We start from the raw sequence: 27,224 nt of genomic DNA on the forward strand, positions 1-27,224 counted from the left end.
TGTCAACTTTAATGTGTTCAGATTGGCAATATACACAGTAAACTAAATGTTGAGTTGATAGTGAATTTCAAATGCTGTTTCAGAGAAGGCCCAATTCTGCATATTATGAGCTTCACGTGATTCGTCCAAATATACTGCAAAAGGAAAGCCTTAACAACAATCATATTTTACATTTTAATGAGATTGTCTTTTCCAGTGAGTAACAGATAATCTTTATATAACAAAACATCAATTTCCCAATAGATAGATGTGTAACAAACACAAAAATACAATCTTCAAAAGAAGAAATAAAAGCAAAAGCATTTCTAATAAACATATGGTCCGTGTATGATGTGCTCAGTCTCATTAACAATGAAAGAAATTCAAATTTAAAGAAAAAACAAATGTAATTATGATTTATTTCTTTGTTGAAAGGAGTGAAAAACAAAACAAAACAAAACAAAAAAAACACCAAACAAAAAACAGAATAGTAATACAGAATGCCTGGGATAAAGGACAAATAATATTCCTGTGTTCTGTCAGGCTACAAGAAGTAAAGACATGTCTAGGTTCCCTCTTGGCAGGTATAATGGAATGAATACTTGAGAATGGAAAGGAAATAGGAAACATGTAATCAGTCCTTAGAGTTTTAGGTAGCTAGACAGTCATTAGCTAGTCTAGAGGCCAATGAGAAGGGACATCTCCCTCATAGCTAGTTTAGGACTCCACCTAGCCACACTAGGAAGGAAAGCAACAGCTTTTCAGGGCTTTGTTGAGGGCCATTAAGGGAAAATTACTCCTCCTGGTCAAAATTATGAAATCTGAGTTCTGTGTCTAGCCCTGGTGGAAACTTGTCATCCTGATCTGCCTTAAAGATACGAACAATATTACCACCTCTCTTATTACCACCTCCCTTAAGAGCTAATCCAGCTGGGCCTGTCAATCACCTTAGTCAGGAGACTAAGTTTCTGAAGGAGGGTGGATTCACCTGAAGATGTGCTGAGGGTGTGGGAAGAGTAATTATTCCCTTAATGAGAGAATGTACCTGTTCCTCCCAGAGCTCCTTCCTCAGTTTGGTTGCTTTCTGAGCTTCACTGCAGAGCCTACTTGTTCCAGAGTTCTCACTTGTCTCACTTTTTCTTCTTTTTATCTCTTATTCGGATATCAAAGAAAAATCCGTTTTTAATTTATTATGTTTTATGTACATTGATGTTTTGCCTGCATGAGGATGTCAGATCCCCTGGAGTTGGAGTTACAGACAGTTGTGAGCTGCCATGTAGGTGCAGGAAATTGAACCCATGTCCTCTGGAAGAGCAGTCAGTGCTCTCATCCACTGAGCCATCTCTCTAGCCTGACCCTCAAAAAATCTTAAGCATGCTTGCTCTGATATTCTTGACTTCTTCTGTGGGCCCTCCAGCTGCTTTCTATAGCTGCTTTGGACCTCCATGGCTAATTTAAAAGTAATAACTTTGTCTCCATCTTCTTCCTTCTGGTAGCTCCCAAGTTTATAGCTTTCCTGCCTTGTTTTTCTTTCAAACTAATAAAATGGTCCTTGAGCTTCTATCTGAGTCCATTTTTAAATCTTCTATTAATAAGGGAAGGCCAATTCCTTAGTAACAACAGCACCTAGATTGCATTTCAGGACCCAGTGGTTCTGGAAATTCTAGAATAGTTTTGGTGCCTTAATATGTGATTTCTACCAAGGCTATTCATTGCTTTCTTTTATGGTGCTCTTTCAAGATGATTTGAACTCTTTATATTGTCTGGCTCTAATTGGGTGAATTGGAAAAGAATATATTATTTGTCTTGACTGCAAAGTCCAAGAGTACAGCCTACTTAGCCCCAGCTGGACATGAGTGTGTGTTACTAAATAAGACATGGGAAAACAACTTGGAGGACTTATTGTATTCAGCTTTAGATGTTTCAGTCTATCATGGTAGGGAGGACATGGTAGAAAGAAATAGTGCATAGATTCAGGAAATAGAATGTCTTACTTCTAGGTGCTCCCCTTTCCGCTTTTGATCCCACCCTGTCTCTTAGTTGATGGAATAGTGCCACCTATATTGAGGACAGACTTTCCCCCCTTTAGTAAATTCTCTCTTGAACACACACTTACAGATGTGCTTTGCTAGGGTCTTAAGCAATTCTCAATCCAGCTGTCTTAGTTAATTTTCTATTGTTGTGAAGACACCATTACCAAGGAAACTTATAGAAGAAAGTTTATTGGTGTGGTGGCTTACAGTTTCAGAGGATAAATTCATAACCATCATGGCAGGGAGCAACATGATATCAGGTAGACAGGCATGGTGCTTGAGCATCTTGAGACAATAACTCTGAGGCAGAAAGAGCTAACCCCAAAGCCTACCCCCAGTTACACACTTCCTCCAAAAATACCACATCTCCTTATCCTTCCCAAATAGTTCCACCAACTGGGGACCACACATTCAAATATATAAGCCTATGGAGGCCATTATCATTCACCCACTACACCAGCCAAATTGACAAAGTTGAACCATCACAGAGGCCTTCAGAGGGTTTGTTTGCTCTTTCTGCTTTCCTCTGTACTTTAAGTCCAGCTCCTATATGTGGTTGCCTCTGGCAGGTCACTTACCATTTCAATCCCTCAGTTTCTTCATTATAGAAAATTACACACATATCCAGCAGGAGGCATCAGAAGCAGAAGGTAAGGAATGAATGGATGGATGCAGTTATTTCTGTTACCAGGGCAACCTTACTTATTTTGTCTTTTCTCTAATTCATGCTTCTGAGTAAGCCAAAAGGACAGAAGAAATATTATGAAATGGCAGTAACATTGGCAATCAAATAAAATAAATAAGCCAAATTTTGGCATCAATTGACAAAAAACTTATTAAGGCAGAAGTGACTCAATTAGAGAGAAACTGAACCCTGCTTGTTCATATTTGGTAACACAAAACCAACAACAATTGATCACTGTAATATACCAAATCTGCACCTGTTTAAACAGCTCAAGCCTAAGGAGGTGCCCCCGGCACATGCCCCCTCCCTCACTTCTCCTGCTCACTTTGGACTAAGGACAGTGAAAAGCCCTGGAAATGGATGGGCTCAACTGGGCCTCCTACACTTTATGGCCGATGGTATGGGTAGTTTTTCCAACTACTAATTCTGGCTGAGAAAACACCAGGGGAAGTGTTATATATTATTCAGCACTGAAGTGGTTTTTAAAAAGAAAAGATTAGCAATTCTCCATACTTTCTCTTTTCTGCCATGAGGACCTAGGGGGTCAAAGCTGTGTACACACAAGATGAGAAGCCTCCCCAAGTCCAAAGTGGCTGTTCAGGGTGTAGTACTCTGCCTAACAACAGTGCCTATGTAGGATGTGTGAAAAGCAGCTCTGGGTGCTTAAGGGATGACTTTTACTATTTACAACATCAAAATTTAACACTGTACTCACTCAGGAAAAAAAAACTAGACATTTTAAAAAGGTTTCTTCAGGAAAGCTCATTCATAGGAGCTGGCTGTAGATGCACTTCTAATGGAAGTGCTGAATGAAAGAGAGGTGGGGTGAGTAAGGAGAAGTGAATAAGAACCAGCCAAGGAAACAGATTTGATGGAAAAGAACAATGACCTCAGAGTCAACAGATCTATATGTAATCCAAATAGGTTTTAGTAATTTCTTTTTGACTGAGCAAGATGCAAATCTCTGTCTTCTCAACTATAAAATACAGTACCTACATTATAGGGTTGCTGGATAGATATGGGGGGGGGTGCGCAGACAGACACACACACAGAAAAAAAGACAGGCAGACAGAGACAGATACAGAGAGGACAAGCAAGTGAGCTGTGACTTGCATTCAAAACAGTAACTAATGGTAGGTAAGTGTGAGAGCCAAAATTACATTTTAAGTTTTAATTACTATGCCTTAGAGATTCACAAAACAAAAATGCCTCTGATCTGCAAGTCTCTTGCCCCAAACAGATAGTTCCTGAAATGCTGAAGGCTATTTTTTATGGGAGATAACAAGCCACATGTTTTCCCTTCCCTAAACAAGTTTGTTTGACTCATCTGCACAGGAAGTGCTTGATCACATGTGGGCAGGAGGTACATAGACAGGAAATATGTCAGGATGTATGCTTGTCCCTGATTGGACTTGATGGGAAATGCAAAGAATTATGGGTTTTTCTTCTTAAGCCCTTGCCATACTTGATTCTGGGCCATTTCCCAGGAACATGGGTATGGATCTAGCCAGAGACCATCTAGCTGGCCAGTATTCAATTAAATCTTGCTTCAAATTTGGCTTTAAACTGTGGTAGTGGTCTTATTCTCTATCAGTGGGATTAACATAAGCCACAAATCTAGGTATCTGTAACAGGAATCTTAAAAGGTCTTATTAAATAAAAAACCAGGCATCAGGGTTAAAACCCAAGAGATCAGAGGAATAGGAAAAGTCACAGCTAACCTCACCTCACCAATTCAGCAGCTTCCAAAGAGACCTACTTCCTGTATACCCTTGCCTATATGCCTTTCTGTTCTGCCAACTCATTTCCTACCTGACCAGCTGCATCACTTCCTGCCCAGCTACATTGCAGCCCAGCTCTGTCACTTCCTGTCTGTCTGTACAGACCTCCAGACCTTTACGGTTAGTGCTGGGATTTAAGGCATGTACCACCTTGGCTGTGTTCCCAGTATGGCCTTGAACCCACAGAGATCCAGACAGATCTCTACCTCCCAAAAGATAGGATTGAAGGCATGTACTACCACTGCCTGACTTCTATGTTTACTATAATACTCAGATAAACTTTATTGGGGGCACAGATAAAATATTACCATAGGTATCCTTTCTTTTTCCCTCTGACTATTACTAAGTTTGGTAGTTTTCTAAGTTTTTATTTCACAGACTCTATAACTGACCTTACTATTTAAATTCTGAAATCCAAGATCAGCATTTTAAAAAGTCTCAGGTAATGTTTGGAACTAGAAGTCAATACTGCCAAATCTACTCTTACACTCTACTCTATACTGCTCTTTGATTCTAGAGACTAAACCACAGCCAGTGTAGCTGAGGGTAATTCTGAGTCAGAGTAAGTGCGCAGTGATGTTAGGTTTTTCCTTGCCCATTGGCCAGCTCTTTCCTGCCTAGTTCACACAGAGGCATCCACTTCCTCCTGTATTTTTAGCTGACTTCTGTATCAGCTTCAAGTCTTTTGATCCATTTGCTTCTACCAACCTGATCTTCAAGGAATGTCTTTATGTCTATATGGGTATAGTTCAGTGGTTAAGGACTTGCCTAGCATTCACAAGACTTGTGAAGAAGGAAAAGAAGGAGGGAGGGAGGGAAGGAGGAAGATAGTATGAACATATTGATGTAAAAGGGAAGCTTATTATTAACAAAAGGGAAGCCATCACATAAAATAATAATAAACAAAATGCAAAACAATGCAAGGGTCTGAACAAGCTAAGATAACTCTGAGTTTTTAGAGCTGCCTGGAGACTTGTAAAGCTAAAGCTACTCAATGATGCAAACCATCATGTGATCACAGAAATGACCAGATTCCAAAACCCACATAATCCTGCTTAATTTTAATAAAACACTTCCCATATTTCTTCTCTATTTGAATCTGGGACAGGATGCTAAATTTTCTAATACAAAATGTACATATTTTTGCAGAAGTGAGCCACAAGTTCAAAAAAAGTGCTGAAAATTCTGCTCAGAGACTTGGAAGTCAAGTTCTTAATGGACAGGAAGCTGAGAATCTAGCCTAAGCAAAAGCAAGGATGGTATTTGGACAGGGAATAGAATGCGGGATCAACCACAGCCTTTGGTGAATTTGGATACTTGTGTTTTATTGCTTCTGTTTAAAACTGGGCTTTTATGGAACTTTGGGAAAAAAATAATAACAAAACCCGAGGCGGTATTATGAGGGAAGCAGACAGTCCTCTGTGGTGCAGTGTCTCTTCCTTATTAGGGATAGGGAAGTTCTGGAGGCCATCTCTAATCATCGCCCCCCACCCCCCAAACACACACACATACACACCCTAAAACAGCATCTAAAGTACCTACACTGCCTAGCACACCTCGGAGCCCTCAGAATTTTACAACAGGTTACTTCTGGGCTGTTTATTTGGGGGGATGGGGGTGGGTGGGCGGGCATGGCAAGGCTATCAGCCACTTGCAGAGAGGAAATGATGAACATCTCCATCCAGTGGGTGTCCCTGCAGTCTTGGCGGGCAAAGCCAGTTTGAATGCCTTACTGAGCACCAATCTTGCACATTGCTGTTTCCTCCGTTAGTGAAGTTAGCAAACAAAGTAAACACACCATTAGACACACAGAAAACAAAACAAAACAAAACACTGCGTTGTGATGCTCTGCCAGGCCCCCCACCCCACCCCTCCAGCATTCAATCCGGGTCCCTAAATTTGGGCCCCGAGGCTGTGGTAGCCCTGGCCAGGCCGCACCCCGGGCTTGCTCTTCTCTCCTTTAGCACCTCGGTCGGGGATAACCCGCTCCTGCCCTCGCTGCCTCTGCCCAGCTCCACTTTCACTTTCGGTCGGGTCGGGGCGGCGAGGCTGTCGGCGGTGAAGGTGAGGCGGCCTGGCTCGGCCTGGTGGAGCGCTGGGCCGGTGGGGCCCGGGCTGAGCGGGGCTCTCGCTAGCTGGCATCAGCGGGGACTCAGGCTCCAGCGGGCAGGACGGGCGCGGTGGGTCGGGAGCTGGAGTCTGCAAAGCGCCTGGGAGCGCCGGGACAGGGCGGGCGGCCGGGGCAGGTCGGGGAAGGCGAAGGCCGTGAGGCCTGCGCACTCCCCGGCTCGAGTCATCGTCAGGCTGGCCTGCTGCTGGCCACGCTCCGCCTCGCTGCTGGAGGCTGGCCAGCGGCTCCATCCCCCTAAGGCCTAGTGGCGACCAGGGAGGGCGGGGTGGACTTTGGGGTCAGGCCTTGAAGGGCACCTTGAGGGTGTTCCGAACGAAGGGGCGCTGGGGAGAGCATGGCTCCTGTACTCCCAGCCTCGAACCCCACCCACCCACTCCCATGTTGCTGAACTTGACCTTCATGGAAAGCAAAGTGAGTGCCTTTTCTGGACGCTTCACTCACAAGGTATGCTGCTGGAGTGGTTAATTTCATAAGAGGAAGGGAAGGAGCACGAGAACACTTTCTTAAGCTTTCGATGACGGTTCTTTGAGTAACTCAGGTTTAAAAAGAACACGTTTTTCTTTTGAATGCCAGAATTACTGTCCGCTCCGTATATGATCAACAATTAAAAAATTTTTTAATTGGCTACAGTTTCACAGCTCCCACCCACCAGCTCTTTCCTGCCCAGATTTGGAAATGTACCTTAAATTGGCAGCTTTTTAAGGTGGACCTAATAGAAAAATTCTGGTATATTTACATACATTTAACTCCACATTGAAATAATTTGCCAGAAGTCATGAGCCATTTTCAATGCTTGTTAACTTTACTGTTTACAAAAGTTTGGCTTATACTGGGGGAAGTTAGGAAGCACACATGTTGCTGATTGTTGATTTGTTTTGCATTGATTGTCCTAATACAAATGGGAAATCATGCAAACAGTGGCCTTTAACTTCCTTGAGGAGCATGAAAAGTCAGAATTACCAGACAGCTCAAATAAGATTTCTAAAATGGCAGACTCCTCTTGAGTCTGGCTTGAGTTAAAGTTAGGTAATAGAGACTGCCACACGTTAACAGTGGACAATTCTTCAGTTTCATCATATGAAAAAGGAAAATATTTTACAGTGTTCTTAAAATTAGAATGTAATCGGTGTTACAGTGTCTGCTTGAAGTTTCATCTTCAGTTTCCTTTAGATATCAAAGTTAAACATTTTAATAAATGAACCCCGGATCCTTTCTCCCTTTAAAAGTTACTGTACTAGTCTTCTCTAGTTCAGTAAAAGACACCAGTGCCTACCAGATGTTCATTCTAGACATACTGTAGCCTTTCTTGATAACTGCCTTCTCTTCTATCCCAACTTCCAGCTCATCCTAAACACAGAAGAGCTCCACTCTCTCCAGGCTTACCCTCAGGCCTTCCTGCTTGCTGCTTTCATTTCTCCATATAGCACCAGAAGGATTTTATTAATCTGTGAATTGGATCCCAAGACCTTCTAGCTAAAAACTGTTTGTCTTTGTGTTTAGGATTGTATTCTCCTTCCAGTACAGAACACATCTGCAGGAGTGCACAGTGGTCTGCCTCTGGCCACCTCTGCACAGCCAGTTCTTCCTCCTTTGTCTCACCTTCACTGGCAGTCAGAATCACTGCTGGTGACTGCCTCTCCCTACAAAGGTGCTGCTGTTTCCCCTGTCTGGGAGCACCTTCCCCTGTTCCTAGTTAACTTGCGTTTTGTTCTTCAAGGCTTAGCTAAAATATCCTTAAGATAGTCCCAGCCAAAATGTAATTTGACCTACTCTTACTCTCTTTTCCTATGAAGGGAGAGAGAGAGAGAGAGAGAGAGAGAGAGAGAGAGTTTTATATATATATATATATATATATATATATATATATATATATATATATCCAGAGCTTCACCCTGTATCTGTATAAACTTATTAATCTCTCACCACCAGCATTGTAAACTTTGAGGCCAGGGACCTGTGTTACATTGGTATCCCTAGCACCAAGCAAAAGGCCACAAATAGGCTCTTGATAAATGTTTGTGTAATCCATTGCTGAAAAAATTTAAACTGATTTGGTCTTTACAGCAATCTTCTAAGGGGATATTTCTCATTTTACTCATAAAGAAAGTGAAATCAGAACTAAAGTAACATGACCAAGGTCATACAGTTGGTGCTGAAGCAAAGACTAAAAGCCAGAATGTCCCTTTTCCTATATATACTTTAGATACTGTGTGCATGTGTGTGTGCGTGTGATTATACACTACTAGGTCAAGACAACAAGTGTAAAATGGTGATGCTTTATCAGAGCTTAGTTATTATATTTCTCCTTGATTTCTGTTCTTTTAAGTGTTAGTGAAGCAGTTGCATATATTGAATAAATTGTTTTAGGGAGCTTTCTCCCCATGTTCTCTTAGAGAATGTTTAATAAAGCCAGGTCTTAGGAGGCCTTTCGGAACTATGAAATGCTGTGTTGAAATGAATATTTATACCAGATGAGAACAGCTATTTTTTCAAGGAAAGAGCTAAACATACTGGAACATGACCTCAGATTGTTTGGGATTAGCCAAGGAATTTTAACAGTGAAATACTTCTCATTACACTGAGTTTTATCAAACCGCTCTCAGGCTGTACTTTTAGGTGCAGTGGGAATGTGAAGATAGATGCACTATTGCTCTACATCAGTTTCTGGTGCAGTCAGGCATGCATCATAAATGCATCAATGCCAGCATTAAGAGTCAGGGCTAGGAAAATGCTGTGAGAGGAACAGAGAAAGTACTGGGAGGGGGATGGGGTGGGGTCCAAGAAGTAGTTATTTGTGCCTGGTATATTCTAGGAAGGATTCTCAGAGTTGCCTCATTTGAATTGGACCTTGAAAGACATGAGAAAGATGTTGAGAGGGAGGGAATCCCAGAAAGAGATGCAGAAAGAGAAAAATTTCCTAGGTAAATTCTGATAACAGTATACTAGGCTTGGGGTAGGTGCTGTAAGATGTTCTGTATGATGTGAATATGTGTTGCTCTGATTGGTTAATAAATAAAATGCTGATTGGCCAGTAGCCAGGCAGGAAGTATAGGCGAGGCAAGCAGAGAGGGGAATGCTGGGAAATGGAAGGCTGAGTAAGGAGATACCAGCCTGCCATCCAGGCAGCAGCATGTAATGTCACACAGGTAAAGCCATGGGACATGTGGCAACATATAGATGAACAGAAATGGGGTGAGTTTATATGTAAGAGCTAGTCAGTGGAAAGCCTGAGCTAATGGCTGAGCAGTTTTAATTAATATAAGCATCTGTGTGTTCATTTGGGCCTGAACGGCTGGGCAGGACACAAAAACTTCAGCTACAAGGTGGGTGTGGGGTGCCTGGGTAGAGCCTTGGTTCCCAGACTTTGGGGAATAGAGAGCAGTCTAGCAGGGAGAAGAGCCTCTGAAGACTACTTTAGAGATGTTTTACAGTCTGGTGATGTAGAAGAAGAATCTACATCTTAGTGATTCAGTTCCATACATCCAGTGAGTACCTGTGGCATATCAGATCAAAGGACACAGTCCTCTGGGAAGTTCTTTTAGAAAAGAGAACAAGACGTGAAAAATATTGAGTTCACTAAAATGTTACCGGTCCAAGATAGAACTCTTCACTGAATTAGATAGAACACAAAATTCAGTGGCTTTTAATGGTTAGTGCTAATTATAAACATCTTACCTTAGATTAGGTAAAAATGAAAGATAATTTTCTTAGGAAAGAACAAGAACTTAGGGCAGTTTGCCTCATTTACCCACTGACTTTTCATGGATAAGCATTGGCATTTGAGCTGTCTGTATCACACCCCATTTTGGTTTCCTGGCACTGAAGCCTTGAGGCACAGCTGTATTCCCCCTAGCTCTCTTATGAGCCCATTTGTGCTAAGTCTTCAGTGTAAGGCCTCACCACACCAGTTGCTCATGAGCCTTTCTGTCAACTCAAAGCCACTTGCAGCTTTGGCCTCTCCTCCGGTGCTGCTGGAGACTGCTGGGGACTTTCTCGGTGCTTGCCTGTTTGCACCTGCCACATTCATGCCACTTTCTTCTGTCCTGGGCCAAGGGCCACACCTTCAGAGAGAAGCAGGATATCACTTACCTTTACTCTGTCTATCCACTCAAGGAAGTCCAGCATTTTGTTCCTGATTTGGCACCATGCCTGAAAATATAGGGGCAGTAGTTCTGTACCATATTAACACTTAAGCTTTATTTTACTTGAAATTGTGCTGTTCCTTCAATATTATGGAGATGTCTTTCAATTGGTTTTAGATTAAAAAGAAAGAAAGAAAGAAAGAAAGAAAGAAAGAAAGAAAGAAAGAAAGAAAGAAAGAAAGAAAGAAAGAAAGAAAGAAAGAAAAGTAAACCCCAAATCAGTTCCTTTGGGGTTGCCCTTTCATTTGGATGTTGTCTTTGGAATTCAGATTGTAGTCTCTACATTGATGGTCTGGGGAACCCTTTCTGTTCCACTACTAAATACACTACCAACAGTAGTAGCTTTAACTCTGAGTTAGGGAGAAAAAGTAGGATGGAGAATGAGTGGTAGAGGAGTATGCATCAAATATTGCCTTGTGGTAATGTCCTGCAGCAAAGCTATTAAAGGGTAGGGCCAGAGTTTGGAAGGGATTATGGTGGAAGCTTTCAACCCTGGCTTGCCAATAAAATCCCTAGGAAGTTTTTTAAAAAGTTGATTATTAGATTATGTCACTATAATTTCCAGTTTAATTATCGTCAGTAGGGATCCAGGTATCAAAAACTAGAAAGAGTCATACATATATAGTTATATATGTTAGAGTGCCTCTATCTGGCATTAATAGATACAGACAGAATCTTCCAAAAGTACTAGGCATTTAAAATTGTCTTCCTTGTGCTATTGGGAACACTCACCACTCTTTTTGTTTTTCCTGAGACATCCTCACTATGTATCCATGGGTAGCCTAAAACTTGCTACATAAACTAAGTTCACCTTCAATTTGCACTGATGCTCCTTCCTCTGTCCCCTGAGTGTTAGCAAAGTACATCTGGCTAGTAGCACTCTTCAGATCCACTAGAAAGCATCAAATGATTTTCAAATTTTAACTTTTATCTTAGTTGAAAGTAATAGACATAGGAGATGTAAATTTGCAGCCCAAATAATTGAAATAGTTATTATAACTCTGAAATCTAGGCGAATAGATAGTAACTCCACTACAGCTGGAGGAAAGAAAGTTAAATAAAAAAATTTAGATTGAAAAAAGCAAAGGAAAAGATTTAGTCATTTTTAATGATATAAAACTCTTCATAAGTGCAGCCAGAGTTGAGAACTTTTGTATCTTAGAGTGAAAACTTAGGGGGGCATGATCATTTTGGAGGATCCACATTTCTGATTTGGTTCAAATGTCCAGAAGCCAGAAGAGTCTGAGAGAATTGGAACCATTCCCTCAAGCTCGTCTGTTAGGGACACTTCTGTAGTCATACTTTTCTTTGGGTCACCAGCTCATAAATAATGACATGGAGACTTATTAATTATGAAAGCTTGGCCTATAGCTTAGGCTTGTTCCTAACTAGCTCTTATAACTTAAATTAACTCATTTTTATTAATCTATATTCTACCATGTGTCCTTATCTTGCACCTTCTGTTTCCTCTCCATGTCTCCTGGCTTCTCTTGTGTGCCTTGATTCCTCCTCCTCTTCCTTTGTCTCCCTGGAAATCCTACCTCTACCTCCTGCCAAGCTATTGGCCATTCAGATTTTTATTATACCAATCACAGCAATACATTTTCACACAGTGTACAAATATCCCACAACACCCTTCATGGAAAACTTAGGATAAAAGGGGTTTGTGTAAGATAATGAAACTATGCTTGATTCTAGAGAATAAATTTCAAACACATATTCTTCATATGCCCTTTAGCATAAGCATAAGCAAAAGCAAAAGCATATGGGCTGTGGCTTCATTTCCAGTAGGCTGTAAGTATAATCTTTATATAACTTCCTTTGAGGCTAGGCATTTTCCCACAAGTCTCTCTGGAGTATACTTCTTTCCATATAAATTGCCCAGTCTATGGTCATACTACCCTGAACTCTGATTTCATCTGATCTAAGCAGGAATCTGGGAAGCCATGCCAATTGCCCAACAGTTCTTTCTCTGTTTTATCGTTGTGCTTTAGCTCCTGACCTGCTTACTTGAAATGCAGTACTTGTAATGCCCTGCTTTTTTCCAAATCTGAGATGTCCTTCTGGGCTGTAATCACATGCTGGCCTTGCATCCCAGAGTCACTGCAGCCAGATTTAGTTTTTTGCTTTGTAAATATCATTCTATTCTTCCCAATACCAAGTTATTATTGTTTCTAAAACACTCCACCATCCTATGTTGTGTTGTCTATTTGTACATGAATATTTCTATCTATCTTGTGAGGACTGCTAGGATGCAAGGCCTGTCACCTTTTGCAGAAGCTGAACAGTCTAGTTTCTTCCTCACTTTATTTCAGACAAGTGAACTTCAAAGCTGGTGAAGCTGTTGTAGGGTTTGTGGAATATCATTGTAGCCATAACTGCAGCAGAACCAGATTCTGACTCCAGGGCAATAGAGCACTACAGGAACCCTCCCCCCCCCCCCCCGCCCCCCGAACCTCCCCCAACGCCACCGGAAATTGAATGCGGATGAGCAATGGTGCTTTCATCATACTTGGCTGCAGCTCTTCCTGACAACCCTTACCTGTTTTATTCCCAAATGTCTATTTATTGAGCTACTATAGACCCTTTAATATTTCCTCTTTTTTTGTTAGAGTTTCTTCTATTACTTTGTTATTTTATTCTATTATTTTAGTTGAAATAAAAGTTAAAATTTGAAAGTCAAATGATGCTTTCTAGTGGGTCTGAAAAGTGCTACTAGCCAGTTGTGCTTGCAGTTCCAGTACTCAGAGACAGAGGCAGGAGGGTAACTGCATGCTGAAAGCCAGCCTGGTTTATGAAGCAAGTTTCGGGCTACCCAGAAATACACAATGAGGCTATCTGAGAAAAAACAAGAAGAATAAAGAGTGCTCCCAGTTACACAAAGAAGGCAATTTTAAATATCTAGAACTTTTGTAAGATTCATCTGTGTCTGTTAATTTTTGACTGATTTTGGCATGCTATAATAATAATATTTTGGCATGCTATAATAATAACATTTTGCCATGCTATAATAATATTTAATATTACTGACTTTTAAATTTACTTTTCTACATTTTGCTTTTATTGTGCCTGCAGGTAATTTGAGCAAGGAGATGGTGCCTCTCAAACAGCCGATGGCAAGCATGCCCTTTCTACTTTCCTTACTATTGACTTTTTTAGCTGTGTCATCTACTTCTTGGAGTCAGAGCAGTGATACAGCATCTCCAAAAGCAAGTAATGGCGCCCCATTCCCTTGGAATAACATTCGACTCCCTGAGTATATCATTCCACTTCATTATGATCTCATGATCCATGCAAACCTCAGCACTCTGACCTTCTGGGGAACAACAGAAGTAGAAATCACAGCCAGTCAGCCCACCAGCACCATTATCATGCATAGTCACCAGCTGCAAATATCTAAGGCCACCCTCCTCCTGAGAGAAGCTGAAGACAGGCTGTCTGAAGAACCACTGGGTGTCCTGGAGTACCCTGCTAATGAGCAAGTTGCACTGCTGTCTCCCCAGCCACTCCTTCCTGGACCCCGGTACACAGTTATTATCAACTATGCTGGAAACCTGTCTGAAAGCTTCCATGGATTTTATAAAAGCACCTACAGAACCCAGGAAGGGGAAATGAGGTAATGGGAAGTGTTTTCAGCTTCTAGTGTGCCCACACTAAATGTATTATTTAGATGCTTGTTCCTTTCACGCTGAATTCTGTTCAGTCATGTTTTCATCTTTAGCCTGTTAAAAATGACTAAATCTTTTTCCTTGCTTTTTTTGCCTCATTTTTTTCATTCCATTTTCATTCCTCCAGCTTTAGCAGAGTAAATGTCTTTTTGCTTATATAATTAGATTTCTGAGCTATAATAAATATTTTAATTCTTTGCATTAGTTTCCTGGGACTGTCCTAACAGGTGCCACAAACTAGATCCCTTAGAATAGTCTTGATTTTCTCCCAGTTTTGGAGGATAGAACACTGAAATCAAGTCCTGAGTAGACCTGTGTTCCTCTTACTCTGGATGAAATCCCTCCTTGCTCTGTTGTCTCCTGATCCTCTCAGCTCTAATCCTCCTTGCACCCTGAGTGTCTAGAATCCAAATTTTCAAATCAGAATACCAGTCATATTGCTTAAGGTCACATCTTAGCTTTTTTCACTTGCAAAGTTCCCATTTCCAAATATGGGCACACTTGGACATACTGAGAGTCGGGACCTCGACATGTCTTTGGAGGCAATCACAGGTAATGTTTTTCTCTCTGTTAAATTTTTTTTAAAGATAACTCCAATGCCTTGCTTTAGTTCTTGCTTTAGCCCACACTTCTGGGCCAACGTTACCTGATATGACTAGCTAAGGACTTCATCAGTTGGAGGGGCCACAGCAAGACTGAGGCTATGGCAAATATATTGAGACAAATCAGACTTTTTATACTCTTATCAGAAACAGAATATAGGGGCAATTTCCAGGATCAATACAGCTGTAGGTGCCAGGCTACAATGATGTTTGCTGTTGGGAACATACCAGGAAGGTCTTTGTGCCCATGGATCTCTCCAGAGAAACCAGGAATGTTAAGCACACAGGATTGTCTTTCCAATGGGAAAGAGGAAAAACCGGTTCTTCCATCCAGAAAGCTGAGATTTGGAAGTGGTTAACAGCCTTATCTGTTGGGCCAGGCCATATCAAGCACCTACAACCAGGATCAGAGGTAGCTAATAGTCCAAATGACCTCTACATTATCTGTATGACAAGAGCAGGCCAGACCCTTAGGTCCTTAAGCTAATACAGGTACTGTGTCTCTAGAGCCTACCTTCTTGGAAGAAATGACGTGTTCCCTAAGTTTCTATGTAATTATGATTCCTTGTGCAATGGGGATTGTATTACACCAGGAAAATTTTTTTTCCAAATTATACATTGGGAATAAACTGCTTGTTATTAGACTCCCCAAAATCTTATCCAGGTTGACAAGGTCAATCTGCACCAGCTGTTCATCTTTATCTCTTTTCGGGGTTTGCTTCCCTACCTGGATACCTGCAGTGACTCCCTTAGTTTACAAGCTATATAGGGTACACAAGATTAATGTCTAAGACCAATTGTCTGTCCAGCTTCCATGCTTTCTTGATTTTTAAGGGAACATACAGAAAAACACAAACTGGCCCGAATGTTTCACTATCTGAAGGATTACCTCCATCTCTCAGGAACTGAAAGGCATACTATGCTGTCACAGACTGGCCCCTTGGGGGTACCATGACTATAAGAGAACCAGGGCTTGGGTAGTCAGGAAGGCAAGGATTCAGCAAATGACAGACAGACAACACATTCAGAAGTGGTTTGAATCTGTTGCAATTTTACTTCTGCAAATCAGTAGTTTATATACAGAAAAGAAAACTATCAAGTCATACAAGGAACAACAAGAGCTTGACAATAATTCACTTACATCATCTTTAAAAAACAGCAAGCACACAATTATTAATCGGTGCTAAACATATCCCTTCACCCACAAGAACTTTATGATCCAAAGAGCAGTCTGTGATTTCTAAACTTAATACAGTTCCTAGACTTATGTAGACTTCTTATGGTTGCAGTTGTGTCCTTTATCTTATCTCAGCAGTTTTTTAGTTTATAATACATTTTTACTCTTCTGGTTCCCATGGCCCACTTAGCCGATTTGGATGCTGCAGACCCTCTCTAAGTCTTTTTTAGGTTTTTTTTTTAAATCTCTTTAATATAAAACCTTTTTACCTGTTGGAATATGGACTCTTGTACTTTTACACCTGTAAGGGGAAGAGGTTCTGTTGTAGTCCTTAAGTTTCCTATGCTGAACTTCCTTAACAGAGGGGCCCACCATCTGCCTCCTATGAGATAACGTTTTTCTACCATAAATCACTTTAGTTGGGATTCCTAAAGGATTCCTAGTGGGTGAGTGTTCATTCCCTAGAAGTGCCTGAACTATTATACTTTCTTTATATAGTGACTTGGGGTCTTTAAAAAATAGCTCATTCTGCTATATTTAATTAAGAGCCATGTCCAGCTTCCCCTTTCCTCCATAGTTTACAACCCAAGCATTCATTAATTTTGGCTGTGCTTCATAGATTAATTAGAACATTATCTGAAAAGCAGTTATACAGAACCCATAGCCCAGGGAGCTCATGATCTTCTTCTCTGAGAAGGAAGCATAACACGGGCACTCTGCCAGGGTCCTCCAGGGAGCTTAGTCCCGTGGGACACGTATCTCCTGTCTGCTATTATTGACATAATTGTTCATGTCACACGGACAACACTGGAGTTGGTGTGGCACCATGCCTCAGGAGCTATGGACTCTAACCTAAAAAACCTACAATGCATGCCTCTCAAGGCAGCTAGTCCAGGCCAACTTAGTGATTCCCTGTAGGGGAGCTCTTTTATTTAGTAGTTTTTATTTTTATTTTTTATGCTTAAAAGTATTTTTGCCTATATGTATGCTAGTGCAGCCCTGAAGTACCTGTGCCGGGGAGGCCAGAAGACAGCAGTGGAGCTCTTGGGACTGGAGTTATTGATGGTGATGAGCTGTCCTGTGCATGCTAAGAATCAAACCCAAGTTCCCTGGAAGAGCAACCAGTGCTCTTAACCACTGAGCAGCCCATCGCCACAGACCTCAGATTAGGAACAGATTAGAAATCTCTCTCTCTCTCTCTCTCTCTCTCTCTCTCTCTCTCTCTCTCTCTCTCTCTCTCTCTCTCTCTCTTTCTCTTTCTTTTGAGGCAGGGTCTCACTTTATAGCCCTGGCTGGCCTTGAATTTACAGGAATCCACTAGCCTCTGCTTCCCAAATGCTGGGATAAATGTGCACAACCACACCTGGCCTGTTTGAGGAGATCTTATACTGAATTGTAACATCAGATTTTCTTTGTCGATTATGTTGATTCCATATTCTTTTTGGTAAAATAAAAGGTCAAAATCAGATTATTTGAAGAAAAATTTATAGCCTCCAGCTAATATCATTGCAGAGTTATTCCTGGATATCCATGTATGAACTCATATTTTCTGCTTTAGAAGCAAGGTTTTTAAAAATGTTTTTATCACTGTACATCATGTCAGTAATTTTATTGAAATATATTAATTTATTTAATATCTAAAGATCTAATGTATAGATATTAAGTTGTTTCTACTTTATAATATCAACAACAGTTTAAAGAATACCCTTATACATATTCATTAGACTAAAACCAATAAGTCAGAGTCTACCATCTTCTGAAAACCCTGTTTTCTTACTTCTGACTAAGGTCATTTTTTTAAGAGCAAAATGTTAAAAAATGACGTCTCCCTCAATTCTTATTAGTTTACCCATTAAGAAGGTAGAGCAATTTTAAGCATGTTTATTAATGATGAATAAGTTTCCTTTCTGAATTGTTATGTCTGAGATTCCACTTATTCATTGACCATTTTCTAATCAGTTTTAGAGTGTATTGTCTAGGGCTATTAATTTTTCCCTGCATATTTTCCTATGTATTTCTCAGTGGTTTTTCATAAGAGATTTTGTTATAGGATTTTTTTCTTTTCCCTTTTCTTTCCTTGTGTATATTTGTATGAAAGTATGTGTACATGTGTGTATACAGTCAAAGTCTGATGTCTTCTTAGCACCTCGTCTTCCACCCTCCCTCCCTCCCTCTCCTCCCTCCCTCTCTCCCTTCCTTCTTTCTTCCTTCTTCCCTCCCTCCATCCTTCCCTCCCTCTCTTCCTTCCTATTTATTTATTTAATTCCCTCACTTATTTAATTATTTATCAAGCCACTGAACCTGGTTAATGCTCATTGACTGGGGAGACTGGGTGGCCAGTGATCTCTGGGAAGCTACCTGTCTCTGTCTCCCCGTTGTTAGGGTTCCATGTCTTTATATCCAGCTTTTCATGTATGTGTTGGAGATCTGAATTCAGGTCCTCGTGCTTGTAGGATAGGCATTTTACCAGCTGAGCCATTCCATAGCTCCCTTTTTACTTTAAAAAATATCCATTTGCTCCAGAACTTGGGAAGCAAAGGCAGGCAGATCTCTGTGAATTTAAGGCCAGCCTGGTCCCCATAGCAAATTCCAGGCTAGCCAGGGCTACACAGTGAGGCCTTCTCTTAAAAAAAAAAAAAAAAAAAAAAAACAATAACAACAACAAAAAACCAGTAGTCAAATCCAAGGACCTTAAATTAATCCAGGAATTAAGATGCAAATACTTACTTCAGAGTCCCTGGTGCACAGCCCTTGATTTCAATTCACTTCCTGTGGTTGTAGAATACTTGCATCAACACAGTTTGAACCCACAGCTGCTAGAATGGCCTTTCCCTGCTTTGATGAGCCTGCATTCAAGGCGAGTTTCTCCATCAAGATAAGGAGGGACCCAAGGCACCTGGCCATCTCCAACATGCCCTTGGTGAGTGTGAATGCCTTCTGCTCCTGGGAAAACTGCCTTTCTCTGTGATGTCTGATCCTCCAACAATATTTCATTTACCTTTGTTTTTATTTCCTGACGGTTATATTTAGTTATATTTACTTTTCTCTTCACTTCCAACCAATGTGTTTGTTTCAAGCCACAATTTGTTGATAACCAAAGAAAACAATATCCCTTAAAAACTTAGGTTTTCAGACACATGGGAGGGAATTGTCAGGAATTCACACTAGGTTCAACAGATATTTCCCTTCACAAAATGCTTTCACCCTCATTTTCATGACTACCTAAACATGAGCATGACTACCTAAACATGAGCTGAACAAGTACAACATTATACATGCCAAAATGAGCAGGGAAAGCCCATGAGGGGCCTCAACCCTACACTAAAAATTATAGGCAACTAAGGAATGTTGAGAGTGGGAGGAATGGTCTTTCCTAGGGAAGAGCACACCAATTGGTTGTTCAAAACCAAATGGCCAACCCTAAATACATGACAGTAAATAAAGAAGCTGAAAACATATATACAAGTAGCATTAACAGACTGATCAGCTTGTATTTAGGAATATACATGTATATTCATGTAACAACAATTAGTGAAAAAAGTGGTTATGCATTTAAAAGAGAATGGGGGAAGGTATATGGGAGGGTTTGGAGGGAAGAAAGGGAAAGGGGAAATGATGTATATATTATAGTCTTAAAAATAAAATAAAGTAATAATAATTTCCATTTAATCTCTACTGTTATTAACTATACAGCAGATAGTTATATGTGTGATATTAAACAGGCAACCAAAAGAGCAGTAGTCTTTTCAGAGCCTCTAATGTCAGAGCTGAATGGTAATAGTTGTGTTACCTCCCTTAAGAGAAGCCATTTCTCCAATTTCAAGGCTGATTTTAAGAATGGCAGGAAGATGTCCATGCCAAAGGAAGGAAACCACTCACCTACTTTCTTTATCTCATGATCTGCTGAGTCAAGCATGACTGCAGCTGTGATGCACCATTACCAGGAAATGCATCGTTTTGCTGTGGTTCTTAATTCATTGACACTAGGTGAGACCCAGGGTAGAATTCTAAAGAGTTTCCAATTTCATTATGGTGACCATGACAAAGGGACCCAGAACCCCAAATAAACATGACAGCATTACAACTCTTTTGAACACCTGTAAGATCCCGTTATCAAGCAAAATTCTGCCCACCCTAGAGTGCTGTGTCCTTTGCAAATTCTTATCATCTAGCTCTGTCCCTGTTCCCACTTTTGTATATAAATAAACAAATAATTAGGCTGTCTTGGTATAAATTTGAGATAGAAAATATACATTTTCATATTACGGTTTCCTACCTCAAGCACTGTTATGCCACTGCTCTGTAGCACAGAAGTGTATTCTCTGAGAGTGCCCTAGCTCTAGGGAAAAAAAGAACATCAAGGATTTTGTGGAAAAATGCTTAGGCTTGCAGATGGAAAGCAGGGAGCTCTAGAAATAGCACAAAGATAATGGCATCCTACTCCACTGGGTGTCCAGGATCTGCCATAAGCACAACAAAGCCTCTAGTGACATCTTGCTCCTGGAGCAGGAAAGTCTCCCACTTTTAGGAGTGGCCCAGCTGCCCACACAGATGTGGAGCTGAGAGGAAGAACAATGGGTTAGAAAAGTCAAAGTTTAGGCAGTTGGCAGGGACTTAAGCACATCTTAGATTAGTACAGTTAGGTTGTTTTCCTATTAATTAGTACACCAAAATGGAAATTTTGGCTGGGTGTATATCAAAGCCATTTAAATAGAAAGGATAGCTTGAGATTCTTGAGGAGTAAAGCTAAGTTGTTTAGCAGCATTGGTTGAAATGACCAGAAGCTAGCCGGCAAGTACCATACTTAGTGACTAGTAGGTGTTAGAAAGGCTGAGGACACAAAAATGGGCAGGTGTGGGATCAATCATAGGAAAATGTCCATCTGCATGCTTTTCCCTAGGCTGGTCCTTTCCATAAGTTCTCACCTCAATACTTATTATGCTGAAGTATTAGGTTTTTCTCTGGGAGCATGCCTCTTAGACTGTAACCACAAACATGCAACTCTTTCTTCAAGGTTTCTTATACCTCAGTTGGACTTAAAATTCATTCCAATAAAACAAGGCTGAGACTGGGAGAGAATTTGCATATTAGGCAAAGTAATAGGGCACTTTCAACTTCATAGAAAAACCAGAAGTTATTTTTAGATAGTAAGTGGTTATGTACATTTTGCCTGGTGTAGAGTGTACTTATATCCCAATAAAAAAGAGATTAAATCAAATGGTCTGGCGTTGACATCTAAATTATAGTAAGATTTCTAATAGAGACTTTTAAAAGTAATTAAAGAAATATTGTGCTGGTCCCTTCAATATGTCTGTTACTTCTGGAGATTTATCTTTATAATGTGTGACAGTGTGTTGAACAATTGGATTACTTGGTAATTTACTCTGATAATAGGTGAAATCTGTGAATATTGCTGAAGGACTCATAGAAGACCATTTTGACGTCACTGTGAAGATGAGCACTTACTTGGTGGCCTTCATTATTTCTGACTTTAAATCTGTGAGCAAGATGACTAAGAGTGGAGTCAAGGTGAGCATGTGATTGCCTCACAAGATGATCAATCTGTGCTAGTATTCCTGTTTTCAAAACTGTAGTCCTGCTTCCTGGGACTCTCTCAACCTTAGGAAAAACAGGATAGCATATGATTCTATTGTCACAAATACTTACCTGATAGCAATGCACTACTAATAAAAATGTAGAGAGACCCTGGCCATGCGTAAGTCATGAATTACCTGGCTCTATTGCTAATTGGCTCTCTGACCTTGGCCATTTTTCTTGTGGAATGTAGATTATGCTTCTTTTAAATGTATAAGTTGGCCAGGCATCATGACAGAGCTGGTCAGATCTCTGTGAGTTCAAGACCAGCCTGGTCTACATATAGTGAGTTCCAGGCCAGCTAGGGCTACAGAGTGAGACCTTGACTCAAAAAACAAGCAACAAACAAAGAATAAGTAGATTGGACTACATCTATCAGAGGTTTCTAAGCTTGCATCTGATTATAACTATCTACAATATTGAAGGCAATGTTGTGGGGAGGAAAGAAGATAAAGCTACTTGCTGGCTTGGGGTAGAGGGAGTCTTTAGGAAGAGCAATTTATGTCAGAGAATATTAGAATGCTGGAATAAATCCCTGCTTCAAGCATCATTTACACCTGAGCTTAGCACTTCTGCCTTCACAATGCCCATTCTCATAGCCCAGAAAGGAAACATTTTAAAGGGGAACTGAAGTTACTTTATAAGTTTGTAATGCTGTCCCTGAGGCCTGAGCCACTCTGAGTTACCATCTGTTCTTCTAGTGCTATGGATATTTGAAAGGAGAGTTAGTGACTTAGATGAAGAGAATAACCTGCCTGTTGCTTTGCATGTTTTCCTGACTCAATTGTGCTCATGTTTTTATAATGTCTAAGCAATGCTCACATTTTTCATCTTCCTTGAAACACATTAAGTATACATATTTTATATACTGGGCATGGTCATTGTCATATCTGATGTTTTTGTGCATCTTGTTTCTGCAGGCTCTTGTTCATGGTATTTTATTTCTTTGCATTTCTTATGGGTTATTCCTCAGTCAAAAGTGGACTCTCCTAGAAAATGTGTATCCACTTCTGCCAGGTGACCGAGTTCTTCCAATGCAAAGATCACTTTAAATGAGGGTATTAGCTTCAAGATTTTAGGTTATCTAGTTACTGCAGTTTCAGCTCTTAAGTACTGTAAGCGTTCATTTTAAACTACAGTTTCTTTAAGACTTTCCCATTCTCTTTTGTGTAATACCAATGTGTGGTGGTATTGTGTTCCCCAAAATATTGTGCACCCTAATAAACTTATCTGGGGTCAGAGACAGAACAGCCACTAGATACAAAGGCTAGAAAATGGTGGCACTCACACTTTTAATCCTAGCATTTCAGAGGTGAGTTCAAGGCCACATTGGAAACAGCCAGGCATGGTGACACACACCTTTAATCCCAGAAAGCCAGCCTTTAATCCCAGGGAGTGATGGTAGAAAGGAAAGCTATATAAGGCATGAAGACCAGAAACAAGAAGCATTTGGCTGGTTAAGCTTTCAGGCGTCTAGCAGCACAGTTCAGCTGAGAGCCATTCAGATATGAGGACACAGAGGCTTCCAGTCTGAGGAAACAAGACCAGCTGAGAAGTTGGCCAGGTGAGGTTAGCTATGGCTTGTTCTGTCTCTCTGACCATCCAGCATTTCACCCCAATAACTGGCCCTGGGTTTGATTTTATTAATAAGACTCTAAGATTCCTGCTACACCAATGCATAGCAAAACCTTCCTTCCTTCCTTCCTTCCTTCCTTCCTTCCTTCCTTCCTTCCTTCCTTCCTTCCTTCCTTCCTTCCTTCCTTCCTTCCTTCCTCCCTCCCTCCCTCCCTCCCTCCCTCCTTCCTCTCCTTCCTCCCTCTCCTTCCTTCTTTCTTTTCTTGCTTTCTTCCTTCCTTCTCTCCTTCCTTCCTTGCTTTATTCCTTCTCTCCTTTCCTTCCTTCCCTCCTTTCTTCTTTCCTCCTTTCCTTCTTTTCTATCTTTTTTTCTTTCACTTGCATTTTCTTTGAGAGAATTGCAATTTATTTTTAGTTTACCCATACACTAAGGAGGTAGCCTTTGGGTGGTTTTATGGAGGGTTAGTATCTCCTGCTGTATATATTTCTTGCCTTGGTCAGGACCTGCATTCCACTCTTTGTCCCTAGAGTCTGTCAATGCCATGAGAACCAGAGCTACAGTCCATCTGTGCTGGATTAGGATCCACAGGGGAAAGGCTGGCTGTGAGGCCCTTCTGACTTCCTAGGGTCAAGCTGACATCTTGCTATTGCTTTCTAAGTCATATTTATTGGCATATTATAAAAACATTTCAGAAAACTGCTTTAAGCCTATATTTGTAGCTTTTTGTTGTTTTCAGAAATGAAGATGATTAGAGGCAGACAGAATTAAAATAATGGAATTCCCAGATGTCTTCTGTAATATTGACATCCATATCCCATAGTAAGGACCATTAAAGCCATTCTTCTCTCTGGTTGTGGGGGGGAAACCACTCTGTTATTTGAATATCCTCCTGTGCCTTCCTCTTTAGGTCTCTGTGTATGCTGTGCCAGACAAGATAAACCAAGCAGATTATGCTTTGGATGCTGCGGTGACTCTTCTAGAATTTTATGAGGATTATTTCAGCATTCCATATCCTTTACCCAAGCAAGGTAGTATATTATAGACATTTCTAGGTGGCATTTGATTGCCCCCCAACATAGATAACATTATTATTATAATTGTTGCATCCCCATGGTTCTCCACATTGCTCTTCACATAATGATGTTCCCAGCAAAGTTCAAACAACAAGTTGATCTTTCTGAGTATCCCCTCACCTCTGCTTTATACAGCCAACTACTAATGATAAATCATGGTACAATGTACAATTCCTGGCAATGTGGCCTGAGGATGACTCTACATTCAGGTGTTATTAGAGACAGAAGAGTACAGAGGCTGCTTTTTTGTTTTTGTCATTATCAGTACATACTTAGCAGAATAGAGAGCAACTCAATATCCTTTTCTGAATGAGTACATTTGCCTAGTATAAGAATAAGAAAATTGAGATTTGCTATGAACCCTCAAAGCTATTTTAAGTATATGTAGGTGTAGGCATTCCAAAAAACAATGGATTATGGAGATGATTCTTTTTGATTGTTCAGTCCCCAAACTCATGGTCTAAATAGTAATGATGGAGCCAAGCCTGATTCGTCAGGCCAGTCCTAGGTACTCAGAAGGCTGAAGCAGGAGGATTGGAAGTTCAAGGTCAGACTAATAAATGGAGTTAGACCTGTCTCAGAATAAAAAATAGAGATGTGGGGATATATATCAGTGGTAGAGCACTTGTTCAGCACACATGCACGGGGACCTAGGTTCAATTTGAAGTATTGCCAAATGAACGCTCTCTCTTCTCCTCCTCCTCCTCCTCCTCCTCCTCCTCCTCCTCCTCCTCCTCCTCTTCTTTCTCTCTCTCCTCTCCTCTTCTCTTCTCTTCTCTTCTCTTCTCTTCTCTTCTCTTCTCTTCTTCTTCTTCTTCTTCTTCTTCTTCTTCTTCTTCTTCTTCTTCTTCTTCTTCTTCTTCTTCTTCTTCTTCTCTCTCTCTCTCTCTCTCTCTCTCTCTCTCTCTCTCTCTCTCTCTCTCTCTCTCTCTCTCTCTCTCTCTCTCTCTCTCACAATCAGAAGGGATATCCTGAGAGGTTCTAGCCCAAGTCTGAGTCACTTTGGTAGCAACATGATAGTCATGGAGCCTCTCTTTCTCCACAAGGAAAGCTTTCTCTCTGGAGCTCCCTAATTCTGGATGCCTGGATTAGCTTTTCATTTTCTCCTAATACCCATCCATTCAGATGTTTATTTAACATGTTTTGGGGAGTATATAGCTGTGAGATTGATAATGAGCTGTATTCTTTCCTGCCCAAGATCTTGCTGCAATTCCCGACTTTCAGTCTGGTGCTATGGAGAACTGGGGCCTGACAACATACAGAGAATCCTCTCTATTATATGATAAGGAAAAGTCTTCTGCATCCAGTAAGCTTGGTATCACAATGATTGTGTCCCATGAACTTGCTCACCAGGTACAAACATTTAGTCACACATAAGTTTTTTGATCTTTGCGAATTTCATAGATGTATACAATAACATAAGATCATATCCACTCCCTATTTCTGCCCCCATTCATTTCTGGATCCCCCTAGCAAAACATCCACATCCCAACTTCATATCTTCTTCCTTTTTAAAAACATTTTTTTTTGACAACCCACTAAATACAATTAGTGCTGCCCATAGGTGCATGGGTGGATACTTCACTGGAGAATAGATGATCTAGCAGCCTCAGAGAAGAATGATTCTTAGGGTGATTTAATGTTCATGTCTCTTTTGGGACAAATGATGCTACTCATATAGTTACTTTGTTTATTTTGTCATTTCATAGAAGAGTTATTTCCTTAAAGCATTAAGTTTCTTGATTTTTAATGAATGTTGAAAAGTTCTCATTTTTCCTCTGATAAATTTTTCCATTTATAAACTGATAGTCATTTTACATGTTTCTAAGTTTATTGAAGCTATTTCTCCCATAATACATAGCAGATAATACAATTTCTCTATAAATTTGTGAATAAGCAGTCATATTTTCCTTTCAGTGGTTCGGCAATCTGGTCACCATGGAATGGTGGAATGATCTTTGGCTCAATGAAGGATTTGCCAAGTTCATGGAGTTTGTGTCTGTCACTGTGACCCATCCTGAACTAAAAGTTGTACGTGGTTGTTATTTATGTTTTATATCTTAGTTTAACCTGTTGTTTTTTCAATATTTCTGCAAAATACTCAGCATTTTTGATTTTATAATTTATAGAAATGATAGCTTCATGGAAGCTTAGAGATGAATCATGTTTGAAAATGCTAAATGAACTTTCTATATAAATGAAGTATTAAATTGTATTTTCCCTTAAGAGTAAAGAAATAGGGCTAATGATAGGCTGAGAGTTCTGTGCCGTTTTCCAACTTTCAGATTGCTCATTGCAATTTAAATATTAGATGAATATTACTGTTAATCTGCATACAAACCAAATTGACAAATTATATGAGTTATAGCTGAAGTAACCACACATTACATTATCAATCTAGACTTTTAGATCACAGATTTAATGTTTTATAACTTATATGTGTATTTAATACCATGTGTTAACCATGAGAAAATCATAAATAGCAAACAAAAATAAATTCACTTTCTACAAAAAAATTAATTTTTTAGTATAATTTTCATTTATAGGTAGTTATTTCCTTTTTTCATATATCTGTACCCATAATATGCTTATAAACAGTTGTAATTATAGGTACATATTATATTATATTGCCATGCATCATAAGTGTATCCCATTTCTATATATCATCTTTAATAATAAAAAAGATTATAGATACATATTTGGCTGAATATGCCAAGTAAAGAAAGCTGAGGTTGGAATTTGCTACTAATTTATTGTCTTTCACTACATGGTGCTAAAGTTA

At 40.2% G+C, this 27,224-nt stretch overlaps 1 protein-coding gene across 5 annotated transcripts in view; it reads left to right on the forward strand.

Annotated features, from left to right (window-relative positions):
- The first annotated feature begins 6,409 nt into the window (after positions 1 to 6,409).
- Positions 6,410 to 27,224, forward strand: part of Erap1 (endoplasmic reticulum aminopeptidase 1) — a 35,056-nt gene continuing 14,241 nt past the window's right edge. For 2 of the 5 annotated variants that reach the window (XM_006979356.4, XM_076551966.1), the window contains exons 1-7: positions 6,410 to 6,542; positions 13,827 to 14,367; positions 18,980 to 19,118; positions 21,593 to 21,727; positions 24,277 to 24,397; positions 25,641 to 25,795; positions 26,360 to 26,473. In XM_006979356.4, coding sequence (XP_006979418.1) covers positions 13,844 to 14,367; positions 18,980 to 19,118; positions 21,593 to 21,727; positions 24,277 to 24,397; positions 25,641 to 25,795; positions 26,360 to 26,473 — 1,188 coding nt within the window. In that variant the 5' untranslated portion in view covers positions 6,410 to 6,542; positions 13,827 to 13,843. Of the gene's footprint in view, positions 6,543 to 6,615; positions 7,054 to 13,826; positions 14,368 to 18,979; positions 19,119 to 21,592; positions 21,728 to 24,276; positions 24,398 to 25,640; positions 25,796 to 26,359; positions 26,474 to 27,224 lie in introns of those variants that run through there. The other 3 variants (XM_015998047.3, XM_076551965.1, XM_006979355.4) reach the window with 3 other exon arrangements.

Source organism: Peromyscus maniculatus, chromosome 15, assembly GCF_049852395.1.
Source record: "Peromyscus maniculatus bairdii isolate BWxNUB_F1_BW_parent chromosome 15, HU_Pman_BW_mat_3.1, whole genome shotgun sequence".
Taxonomy (NCBI): domain Eukaryota; kingdom Metazoa; phylum Chordata; class Mammalia; order Rodentia; family Cricetidae; genus Peromyscus; species Peromyscus maniculatus.